The 12014-nt window shown below is 45.0% G+C and overlaps 2 protein-coding genes across 2 annotated transcripts in view; both read left to right on the top strand.

The window, feature by feature from the left end:
* LOC147343865 (uncharacterized) overlaps positions 1-3684 on the top strand; it is a 153164-nt gene extending 149480 nt beyond the window's left edge. The window contains exon 7 of the mRNA XM_086380430.1: positions 2418-3684. Coding sequence (XP_086236556.1) covers positions 2418-2460 — 43 coding nt within the window. The 3' untranslated portion in view covers positions 2461-3684. The remainder of the gene's footprint in view (positions 1-2417) is intronic.
* Positions 2437-3684, top strand: LRRC3B (leucine rich repeat containing 3B). The gene has a single exon (XM_086380188.1). It carries the CDS (start codon positions 2581-2583, stop codon positions 3358-3360), a length of 780 nt encoding a protein of 259 aa, XP_086236314.1. The 5' UTR covers positions 2437-2580; the 3' UTR covers positions 3361-3684.
* Positions 3685-12014: the final 8330 nt, after the last annotated feature.

Here is a 12014-nt window from a genome sequence, read left to right as displayed (position 1 = left end):
TTGCTAATCTGATTTTTTTCCGTGATGAACAACCCAGTTCGTTATGTTTTCAGCTCACATTAATCTTCTTTTCTGTGAGTTTGGTAACATTTGGAGTCATTTCCCTCTCTATTTATCCATCTGGGATCTTTAGAAAAGACAAGTTTGCAAAGTCTTTTGTTGCTCACGGCTGTAAGAGGGATGAACCTTTTCCTAGTTCCTTAGATCCTGAGAGAGAATCCTCTGAAGTCAGGCACAGGTTCCCAGGGCAGGGAGCCCCCTCCCTGGGGCTCATGGGATCCTCCATGTGGCACTGAGTCGCAGCATAACAGCATCGGAAGCCACAGCAGTCGCTGGACTTTGTTTGTCCCCATGGAGCAGATGGAATCGAGAAAGAGCTGTAGGGGTAGCGAGAAGAATTGAGATTCACCAGTCAGAACAAAGGCTTTGGCTTGATTGCCATCTGTACCACTTATGAGCTCTGTGATCGTGGACAAGGCCCAGAGTCTGTCTGAGAGCCACTTCCCCAGTCTGCGAGAATGCCTGTCCTCTTTACACAAGCGAGCGGTTTCAAGTGTAAACTTATATTCACATCTCTATTTTGGGGCAAGTTCATAATCTTGCTCATATCACTAAAGCTTTGCAATTTCTTAGGCCTTTTCCCAACAACAGCTCAACAGGAAATATATATATATATAGATGGATATATGTAAAAGATATATGTATATATATATAAAGATATATACATATATTTTACATAAGTATATATAAAAGATATATATATATATATATATGTGAAAGGTGAAAGGCACTCAGTCGTGTCTGACTCTTTGCAACCCCATTATTCCCTAGGCCAGAATTCTGGAGTGAGTAGCCTTTCCCTTCTCCAGGGGATATGTACATATATTATGTACATAATATATATTATATATATAATGCTTCCCCGGTAGCTCAGCAGTGAAGAATCTGTCTGCTAGTGCAGGAGACACAGGAGACATGGGTTCAATCCCTGGGTCAGGAAGATCCCCTGGAGAAGGAAATGGCAACCCATTCCAGTATTCTTGCCAGAAAAATCCCACAGACAGAGCAGCCTGGTTAGCTATATAGTCCATAGGGTCGCAAAGAGTCGGACATGACTGAGGGACAAAGCAAATAAATATGATTTTATATATATAAATGATTTATATATATATATATATATATATATATATACACACACACACACACACATAATGGAAAGAAAAGAATAGGGTATTGAGGAAGACTTAGAGGCTAGTATTTCCTTTTTGGGGGAATGTTACATTTTTATTTTAGAACATTTCCCTAGAATAGATTACTTGAAAGAAAGTTACAATGTCAAAAGATATATGTATATATATACATATATATATGTAAAATTTAATGTTCTCAGTAGATATTGCCAAATTTCTTTCCAAAACATATTCTCAAAATATGTGTTTATGAGGATGCCATATTATTCTGTTCTTATAAGCATACAGATGGTATTTTTAAAAATTATATTGATAGAAGAAAAACATTCATAGCTCATTTTACAGTTGCATTTCTTTGGCTGCTGATTATGTCATTCCCCACCCCCCACCCCCAGCTTCACTGACATAACTTCATACAGCACTCTATAAGCTTAATGATTTGGCTTACATATAAGAGGCTAGTATTTCTTAAAACTCTTTTTATACTAAAAAAAAAAAAAGAGCTGTGTGTCATATTCGAAGATCTATTGGAGAGGGACTACACTGTTTAGCAAACAAAGAGAATCCTTTGGAAATTCAGGTAAGGACATCTTTCCGGGTGTGGTGTAGTCCCCAGAGGCCCCAAGGGAGGCAGCTCCTTTGGAGAATCCAGGCTGGAGGTCCCTGGAAACACTGTGCTGGGAAGGTTGGGATGTACCCATTCGTCTCATTCATAATTCAAGTAAGGGGTTTCTTTAGGGAAAATACTCCAAATTGGACAGCCGTTCAAAAGCCATGAAAGTCGTTGTTATCTACAGTCATCAACTGTAAAATATCAGGGTGATTTCTCATTGCCACTCATGTGAAAGGCTCATTCGCATTGATGCCTCTTGCAAGAGGAGGGAGAGGGGTGACTCCGTCTGGTTGCCGTCAACTTTAGGAAGGGCACAGGATGTGGCGCAGGCCAGTGGAGAGGAGAGGAATCTGGACTGTTTGCTCAGATTCCGCACCAGGAACAACAAGGCGACGTCACTTGGAAATGTCGTCGTTTGTTGACCTTCCGCTCCCCCAGCACCTGGGATTTGAGCAGAGACGCCATTACACAGATAACGCCCAATGGTGCTGATGGAAATTACCTGCATAAACAGCTCGCCTGCCCACATAAAATGCCAGATGCCTGTTTCGTTGCAATGCACCCCCCCTCCCCATCTGCAAAAGAGCTCATTACGTCTGCTTTCTTCCCTTTAGGTGCCCACGCAAGGACCAGCACGATGATGAGATGCGTGCGTGAGTAGCAGCCCTTTGGACCACGCCGGAAGGAGACCAACCGTGTGGACAGGGCTGGACCGTGAGCACACGTGCTTGCCGGAGTAGATGAGGCTTGGGCCTGTGATTATGCTGACATTCCAGCATGAATCTGGTGGACCTGTGGCTAACTCGCTCCCTCTCCATGTGTCTCCTCCTCCAAAGTTTCGTTCTCATGATACTGTGCTTTCATTCCGCCAGTATGTGTCCCAAGGGCTGTCTCTGTTCTTCCTCTGGGGGTTTAAATGTCACCTGTAGCAATGCGAATCTCAAGGAAATACCTAGAGATCTTCCGCCTGAAACGGTCCTCTTGTACCTGGACTCCAATCAGATCACATCCATCCCCAATGAGATTTTTAAGGACCTCCATCAACTAAGAGTTCTCAACCTGTCCAAAAACGGCATTGAGTTTATCGATGAGCACGCCTTCAAGGGAGTCGCCGAGACTCTGCAGACTCTGGACTTGTCTGACAACCGGATTCAGAGCGTGCACAAAAATGCCTTCAATAACCTGAAGGCCAGAGCCAGAATTGCCAACAACCCCTGGCACTGTGACTGTACGCTCCAGCAAGTCCTGCGGAGCATGGTGTCCAATCACGAGACAGCCCACAATGTGATCTGCAAGACCTCCGTGCTGGATGAACATGCTGGGAGGCCGTTCCTCAACGCTGCCAATGACGCCGACCTTTGTAACCTCCCTAAAAAAACGACTGACTATGCCATGCTGGTCACCATGTTTGGCTGGTTCACCATGGTGATCTCTTACGTGGTGTACTACGTGAGGCAGAATCAGGAGGACGCGCGGAGACACCTCGAATACTTGAAGTCCCTGCCGAGCAGGCAAAAGAAAGCTGACGAGCCCGACGACATTAGCACCGTGGTGTAGCGTCCGAGCTGCCTGGCGTCGAAAAAGAAATCCGTTTGGGATTGCGGTAGAATAAGCTGGTTTACTTCTCTCATCCATTGTAAACATTTGAAACTTTGTATCGCAGTTTCCTTTGAATTATGCCACTGTCGAACTTTGAACAAACGTGACAACCTAACAACTCATTTTCGTTTAGGCAATCCACCCCTGAATTGTACCCCTGGCGGTATATTCCCGAGTCAGCTACTTCTCTGAACCTCAGTTAGATCCATCTCACTATTTAATAATGAAATTTATTTTTTTAATTTGAAACCAAATAAAAGCCTAACTTTGAATCATGAAAAACAGAGTGACTTATTGGTCCAGAAAACTCTACAGTCATTCCATTGCTTTAGAGAGAAAAATAGACAACCCATGTGAACCCAAAGAGCGATCCCAATGAGAGATGTGTTATTAAGTTCTCCTGTACACTGGGGAGCCATAGCTGAGTTTTCAGCCAAGTAAAGTGTCTGTCGGACTTCAAAAGAGTAAGGCTTAGCAAACCCGGGTGATAAGATGTTGCGTGACATCCTGCAGAGCCTTAAGTTCTGATGCTTCTAAATGTTTGGTACCTAAAAGTCAGTGTGTTTAGCTAAACACACCATGTCTACTCTCTGCTAGACACATGGGGAAAAAAAAGGCCACACATATTTTGTCCTCAAGATTACCTTGCGGTAAACAGAGGCCTCTGACCAACACAGAAATGCCTATGCCAAAAACGAAGGTCCTGGTAATCATGCAAACATCAGCTTGCAAGCCCGGTACAAGGCCTTTGCCTACTATTACTATGGCTCTAGGGCTTCCCTGGTGGCTTAGTGGTAAAGAATCTGCCTGTAATATAAGAGATGCGGGATCGATCCCTGGGTAGAGAAGATCCCCTGGAGGAGGGCATGACGACCCACTCCAGTATGCTTACCTGGAGAATCCCATGGACAGAGGAGCCTGGCGGGCTACAGTCCATGGGGTTGCAAAGAGTTGGACACGACTGAAGCAGATGAGCAGGTATGAACACTCTACCTCTAAACCCTCACTCCTAGAGGAGAAAGTGACAGCCACCCCATCTACAGAGGAGGAAGCTGAGTGTGAAAGAGGCCCAGTGTCCTGCCAAGGAGAAAGTTTCAGAACTTGAACCAAGTCTCCCTGTCCCCAGAGACTGAGGTCTTCTCATCAGGTTCTGACTGGGTTGGTTGATAGAGGTACAACTTAACGTGGTAAAAAAAAAAAAAATGCACCCATGTTAAGCGTCCAGTTCCATACATTTGACAGACACATACACCTCTGCATCAAGACACTGTGTCCCTGATACTGTTCAGAGGTAGGAGAAACCTCGTCTGGTTCTTGGAGGAGGAAATTGTGTCTCTTCGGTTTCAACTGTAGTTAAACATCAGAGACCTGGGTGAGACCTCATCAGATGGTGAGGCTGGTGAGGAAGCAGAGGGAACATGGGGATAAGCGTGTAGGGGGGGTGGGTGGGATGAAGGGGTCTTCATAGCTGGAGGAGAAAGACCAGCTGAGGCCACATCATGAGGACTGGACCCAGACTCTGGAATAAAAGCAACTAATTGTGTTTATGGGACACTTCCTGCACACCAGACACTTCCTCTGGGTTGTCTTGGTTAATCCTCCCATAGTCCTATGATGTAGTCTCTTGTGAATGAGGAATCAGAGATGTCGGAGCTTCAGTAATTAGTTCAGGATCCTAGAGCTTCTCAGTATTGCAGATGTTGACACCTGGTCACCTGTGGACCTCACAGCCGTCCTGCTGTATGCTTCGCAGTCATGGACTTGACTACTTCAAGTTGCTGGCTCCTGAGGCCTAGAGGTTTGCAGACTCCCAGGTGATGGTTTAATTAAGAAAGAACAGCAAAAATAGCCCTTTGCGGGTTTAATTAGGAAGGAGGGATCCTTTGCCGTTTTGACTTACATGGCCTCTTCCAACTCATATGAGAGTATTTAGGGGCCTTCAAGACTCACATCTTTGCCCATGGAAAGCCCTATCGGGCCTGTCCTGTCCATACAGTTCCTGAGATGTGAAATTCAGGGTATGGGCCCTAGAATGCCTGCATCCCAGAGAGAAGGAAGCCTGATTGTCTGCCTGTCTGTGCTAACTGGCTTCAAATGCCTTTCAGCAACACTGTAGCATTGCTGAAGACTTAACACCCCCTGGAGGACAACCTTATAATATATCTGTAAGTATTACCATAGAAAGATGCCTAACTGGATACACTTTCTTCCCCTGAAGAATAAGATCATTGCTAAGGTCACCTTTTAAAATATTCAATTAATTTGTTGTATTTATTTGTGTGTGTGAGTTACATTCGTTTTAGAGAAGCTTTCACAAGTCATGTAATCCATTTCAGGTTGCTCCAGATAATATTTTGTTCCTGTTGATGATGTTCAGTCGCTAAGCTGTGTCCGACTCTTTGCAACCCCACAGAATGCAGCATGCCAGGTTCCTCTGTCCTCTATTGTCCCTCAGGGTTTACTCAAATTCATGCCTATTGAGTTAGTGATGCTATCTAACAATCTCATCTTCTGTCGCCCCCTTCTCCTTTTGCCTTCAATCTTTCCAGCACCAGGGTCTTTTCCAATGAGTTGGCTCTGTGCCTCAAGTAGCCAAAGTATTGGAGCTTCAGCATCAGTTCTTCCAATGAATATTCAAGGTTGATTTCCTTTAGGATGGACTGGTTTGATCTCCTTGAAGTCCAAGGGACTCTCAAGAGTCTCCTCCAGCACCACAGTTTGAAAGCATCAATTATAAAAGAATATAAAGAACTAACATAAGTAGTGTAAAGAATTTATATAATTTAATCATTAGGTTCTTACAAATAGGAGCCTGTTTTCCTTCTGATCAATTACATTAGTCTAGTAAAAGCACCTGTCCAGACAAAATGTCTTCAGATTCTTGACGTGTAGTCCTTGTCTCGTCCAGATGTGGCCAAGTTTGATCCCCACATTTTAGTGTGTAATTCTCCACGTACATGCAATTAAGAGAGCATCCTAGGTTAATCCTGTTCATTTCCAGTGAACATTGTAAGTGCAAGTCCTTAAAAAAAAAAAAAGTCACCTTTTAAAATTGTCATGGATTGGAGAATATAAGCCATTGGAGGAGAAAATTAATTCTCTTTTTTCAAATAATAACAGGCTACTGGGCTCCTCTGGGGCCAGAATGGAAAAGAAATTATAGGGATGTTTGACCCACCAGCCCGACAGGGCTTGATGCCAGGGAGTGGAAAGCGCTGCCCGAAGCTCACAGCTGGCTCCTCAGGGTTGAGCCCAGCAAGCTCCGTACTTTCTGAACCCTCACACACATTTACATGTATGGAGAGCAACCTATTTTAGGGCTGTACGGTTTGGGAAATGAACTATTATCTGAGGCACATACCACCTTCCCTTCTGAATGTTCTATCTAAAGAGCTTCTTTGCTCAGCATCAGTCTTCTAACCTCCACGTTTATTTATTTAATTTTTAAATTCTTATTTCATACTGGAGTACAGCTGATTGACTGTGCTGTGTTAGTTTCAGGTGTACAGCAGAGTGACGCAGTTATACATATATAAGCATCCATTATGTTTCAAATTCTGTACCCATGTGGGTCATTCAAGAATACTGAGTAGAGTTCCCTACACAGTAGGTTCTCGTTAGTTATCTGTTTTATACCTAGTAGTGTTATATAGGTCAACCCCAGTCTCCTAATTTACCCCTCCCTAACCACAACCTTTTCAATGAGAAAAACACCTGAGAACTTTCATCGTTTGCAAAGTGCTTATCTCTGAAGCAAGGCAAATCATAAAACATGCCAATGCGACTGGAGCATTTTCAAGAAAGGGATAGAAAGTTATGTAATGGGAGATTTAACTTCCGGGCACACGTCGGCAAATTGTAAGGCTCTGATACTGATATACACAGTGTGCTATGCACACTTTGTTCCTTTTTATGTCCTTCTCTGATTGCCCACAGTAATTCTTGCTCTGACATCCTCTAGCGGAAGGCAGTCTGGGGTAGATTTTCTTATTGACTCACACAGTGAGTCCTCTCATTTGTCTGGCACAGCTGGCAAGTGGAAAATTCTGCTTAATTAAATGTTCGGGTTACTAGAGATACATGAACTCATAGAATGGCAGAAATGAAAATGTCCCAGAGCTGAGCTCACCCATTGATTCTCAGGTGTTGAAATCTTTGCAGGCTTGGGGACTCACACTCGCCCTTCCTCATAACCATCTGTGTCCCTAATAGAACACCAATGAACTGTCCTCATAAACTGGCCCCCGTTTTCAAAGAAACAGAGCAACATAAACATTACCCGCTGTGAGAGCATCCATGGCTCTCGGTAAGTTTATCTCGGGATTCAGAAGGCGCTTTCCTGCATTGCCACAGAGTTGTCATCAAGAATACCTATGGTTCAAAAAAGCTTCTTGTCCGCTCAACTTGTGACAGGGGGGCTCATTTCCCTTTCACGAATGGGCTCTGTGCCGCGTGTGACCTGGCTTCCCGGTGGAGAGATGGAGACACTGATGTCAATGCACCTTCCTGGGTCGGGAGAGGTGATCGATGCTTGTTCCTTTGAGGGGCAGCATAAAAACAGCGTGGTCAAGGACCACCCTGTAGGCAAGAGGTGGGTGAGCACCTTTAGAGGATCTTCTGCTCTGGGAACCCACTTCAGTGTTCTTGCCTTCAGAGTTCCATGGACAGAGGAGACTGGCCGGCTCTAGTCCACAGGGTTGCAAAGAGTTGGACACGACTAAGCAGCTAACACACAGCCACAAGAGCTCTGTTTTCAGAGTTCTTGTCAGCCTGGCATCCCAAAGTGGCACCACTGACGGATCAAGCTGGCTAGGCCAGACCCAAAGTGACCTAGAGGCAAACTCGTTTACTGCACGTTTGCAAAGGCCTTCCCCGACCCTTTGCTGAATTCAAGCAAATGAATCAGAGTTTAGGGAAAAGGGAGACTTGAGTTCTATATCTCACATTGGCCCAAATTCATTATATAGATGGTCCCAAATGCACCAAATGAATTATGGGTCACAGAGGCCCAGAAGGGGGCACTCCTCAAGGTCCAAGACCTTCTCCTTGCAACCCAGGGCAGTTATGGTCTTGAGGACAGTAGACCTCACAGGGTCCTCATGAAGCCACATAGAGCCCTGTGTTTCATAGGTTTCATGGGTGAGTGACAGTGAAAGGAAGTCTATCTTCACGACTCTAACTTCTCCAGCTTGAGAAGGACCAGAAGCTAGTGTGACTCACTTAAGAAGTGTGTGTGTGTCTACATGCACACTGGGGTAACGTGGGGACCGGGGTCCCAAAAGCACCAGGAGACAAGATCATGGGAATAATGAAAACAAAACCTGTCAGTCATCTGGTCTAGAGAGAGCGCAGCTTTGGGTTTTCCAGGGAAATGATTAGACGTATTTTCAAGGCTGTCCCCAAGTTCACTGAAAAACATTTACACTTGTCACCAATGGCAACTGAGTCGATCAAGTTTGTGAACTGTGCTCTTTCTTTGGCTGACAGATCTGCACTTTGCTCACTATTTTCAAAAAAGAATCGGCTCGTTTGCTTTATTTGCCTGTGGCCATATGAGCTTTCAACTGATGAGAAGTTTCCAGATATAACCTTGAAAACTAAGCCTGAAATGAATACATCGTGGGTTTCTCTGGGGTTGAGACCAAAAATCTATTTCTTTTTACATTTCATTTATTGTTTTTCTCTCAGAGGAGTGTATGCAAAATGAAAAGCAATCTAAAGTCTGGTTGTTGGTCTAAAGAAGAACAAGCCAGTTATTGAGCTAATGACAGCCTGTTGAATAGATGTTAAAATAAAGTGGCTCATGCTTCGTCGCTCAGTCATGTCCAACTCTTTTCAGCCCTATGGACTGTAACCTGCCAGGCTCCTCTGTCCATGGGATTTTTTTCAGGCAAGAATACTGGAGTGGGTTGCCATTTCCTCCTCCATGGAAAATGGCTCATAGATAACCAACAAGGACTTACTGCATAGCACAGGGAACTCTACTCAGAGGTCTGTGATACCCATGTGGGAAGGAATCTGAAAATTAATGGTGGATGCGTACGTGTAACTGATCCACTTTGCTGCACCTGAAACTAACACAACACTGTAAACCAGCCATGGTGCTGCTTAGTCCCTAAGTCGTGCCTGACCCTTATGTGACCCCATGGACTGTGTCCCACCAGACTCCTCTGTCCATGGGATCTCCCAGGCAAGAATACTGGAATGGGTTGGCATTTCCTTCTCCAGGGGATCTGCCCAACCCAGGAATCGAATCTTCATGTCCTGCAAGTCTCCAGCATTGCAAGTGGATCCTTTAACACTGAGCCACCAGGGAAGCCCAACTATACTAGACCAACTATAACCAAGTATGAGATCAGATCAGTCACTCAGTCATGTCCAACTCTTTGTGACCCCATGAATCTCAGCACGCCAGGCCTCCCTGTCCATCACCAACTCCCAGAGTTCACTCAGACTCACGTCCATCGAGTCAGTGATGTCATCCAGCCATCTCATCCTCTGTCATCCCCTTCTCCTCCTGCCCCCAATCCCTCCCAGCATCAGAGTCTTTTCCAATGAGTCAACTCTTTGCATGAGATGGCCAAAGTACTGGAGTTTCAGCTTTAGCATCATTCCTTCCAAAGAAATCCCAGGGCTGATCTCCTTCACAATGGACTGGTTGGATCTCCTTGCAGTCCAAGGGACTCTCAAGAGTCTTATCCAACACCACAGTTCAAAAGCATCAATTCTTTGGCACTCAGCCTTCTTCACAGTCCAACTCTCACATCCATACATGACCACAGGAAAAACCATAGCCTTGACTAGATGGACCTTTGTTGGCAAAGTAATGTCTCTGTTTTTGAATATGCTATCTAGGTTGGTCATAACTTTCCTTCCAAGGAGAAAGCGTCTTTTAATTTCATGGCTGCAGTCACCATCTGTAGTGATTTTGGAGCTCAGAAAAATAAAGTCTGACTCTGTTTCCACTGTTTCCCCATCTATTTCCCATGAAGTGGTGGGACCGGATGCCATGATCTTCGTTTTCTGAATTTTGAGCTTTAAGCCAACTTTTTCACTCTCCACTTTCACTTTCATCAAGAGGCTTTTGAGTTCCTCTTCACTTTCTGCCATAAGGGTGGTGTCATCTACATATCTGAGGTTATTGGTATTTCTCCCTGCAATCTTGATTCCAGTTTGTGTTTCTTCCAGTCCAGCGTTTCTCATGATGTACTCTGCATATAAGTTAGGGACAACCCTAAGGAAGCTGGATTTGTATAAATTAGCGCCATTCTCCTCCCTATGAGCTACGTTATTTTTTTTTATTTTACATGAGCATAGTTGATTTATAGTATAGATAAGTAAAATAAAAAAAATAAAGTAGCTCATAGGGAGGAGAATGGCGCTAATTTATGCAAATCCAGTTTCCTTAGGGTTGTCCCCATTTCTTTTGGAGGAAAGATACAGGAAAGACGTTAGTCTGCTTTCAGAGTCTTTCATCCTCACTGACAGTCATCCTGATTCTCTGACTCTCTGGGGAGCAAGCTGCAGTGACAAGAAGAGAATGACACACGAAGAAAATTTCGGGAAAGTGCTGCCTGGAAGTGAAGCTTTGGGGGGACAAACAGGACTGACTGAAACGGACGTTGACAAGGACTTTCATCTTCATGTTAAAACATAGGCCGAGGAATCCCTGTGCACAAGTCACAGATAAAAAACACATAAAATAGAAGACCCTTCCATCAATTAATTTCACCTTTCCCTCACTACAGTTATCACGTACTTGGCATAGGAAGCAGTTCTGTTTACACGTTTCTTCTCATGACAGCCCTGCCGAGAAGATATCATCATTGTTCCTCTGATACCGATGAGGAGACTGAGGTTCAGCGTGACCCAGGCTCACTCAGCTGATGTACCACAGCAGAGCCCAGGTCTAACCACTTGCAAAGCCACATGCTTATTTATCCTGTACGCTTTCATTCTGTGAAGCTGCACCTTAAGGTTCATGAGAATAAACGGAGTAGAATAGGGCAAGATATTTTTTCTTAGGTGCAAGGGGGAAATGAAGTTCAAAAGGAAAGAAGAAAGTTTTTTCATTCAGCCAGTTAGCGGAGCCTGTGCTTGGGCACTGCATCAGGTCAACCCCTTTGCACACCCATCTCTCTGTGCCCAGCCCTGACATCCCGTGGACACAGAAAGTAAACCCTGCTCCTGGCAGGACAGATGTGTGTGTAGATCTCAGTCCTGGGAATGATGACAATGCTTGGTTCCTCAGTTCCTGCTGGGGTGATGCTGAGGGTGGGGCTCAAGACGCTGCACTGTGGAGTCATGTCCCCATGAGTCCGGCCAGCGCCATCCACACCAGGCGGATTCCCCTGGAAGCTCCTACAGACGTTCACCAGTGGGTTTTCTCTGGCTTCCACAGCACACTTGGCAATTACACAGAAGGTTGGGGGTGCCAGGGGGATGCCACCTGCGAGTCACCTGTAAGCAAGGACTCCTGGGAACTTGGTGGGGACACACGAGACCCCTCACTCACTGGCAAGGGGGACCCACCTTGGGTCCTCAGAGTTTGTGCTTAGCAAGACTTTGCTGCCACAAAGAGGGAACCGCTCTCCCCTCCTGCAGAGTGAGTG

Source organism: Bos grunniens, chromosome 27, assembly GCF_055505025.1.
Source record: "Bos grunniens cultivar Pamir isolate PY7600 chromosome 27, Bosgru_T2T1.0, whole genome shotgun sequence".
NCBI classification, from domain to species: domain Eukaryota; kingdom Metazoa; phylum Chordata; class Mammalia; order Artiodactyla; family Bovidae; genus Bos; species Bos grunniens.
This window is presented reverse-complemented; position numbering and strand designations above follow the sequence as displayed.

What these genes read in the sequence shown, in the direction of transcription:
- LRRC3B (XM_086380188.1), top strand. Translation starts at nt 2,581, where the DNA reads ATGAATCTGGTGGACCTGTGGCTAACTCGCTCCCTCTCCATGTGTCTC.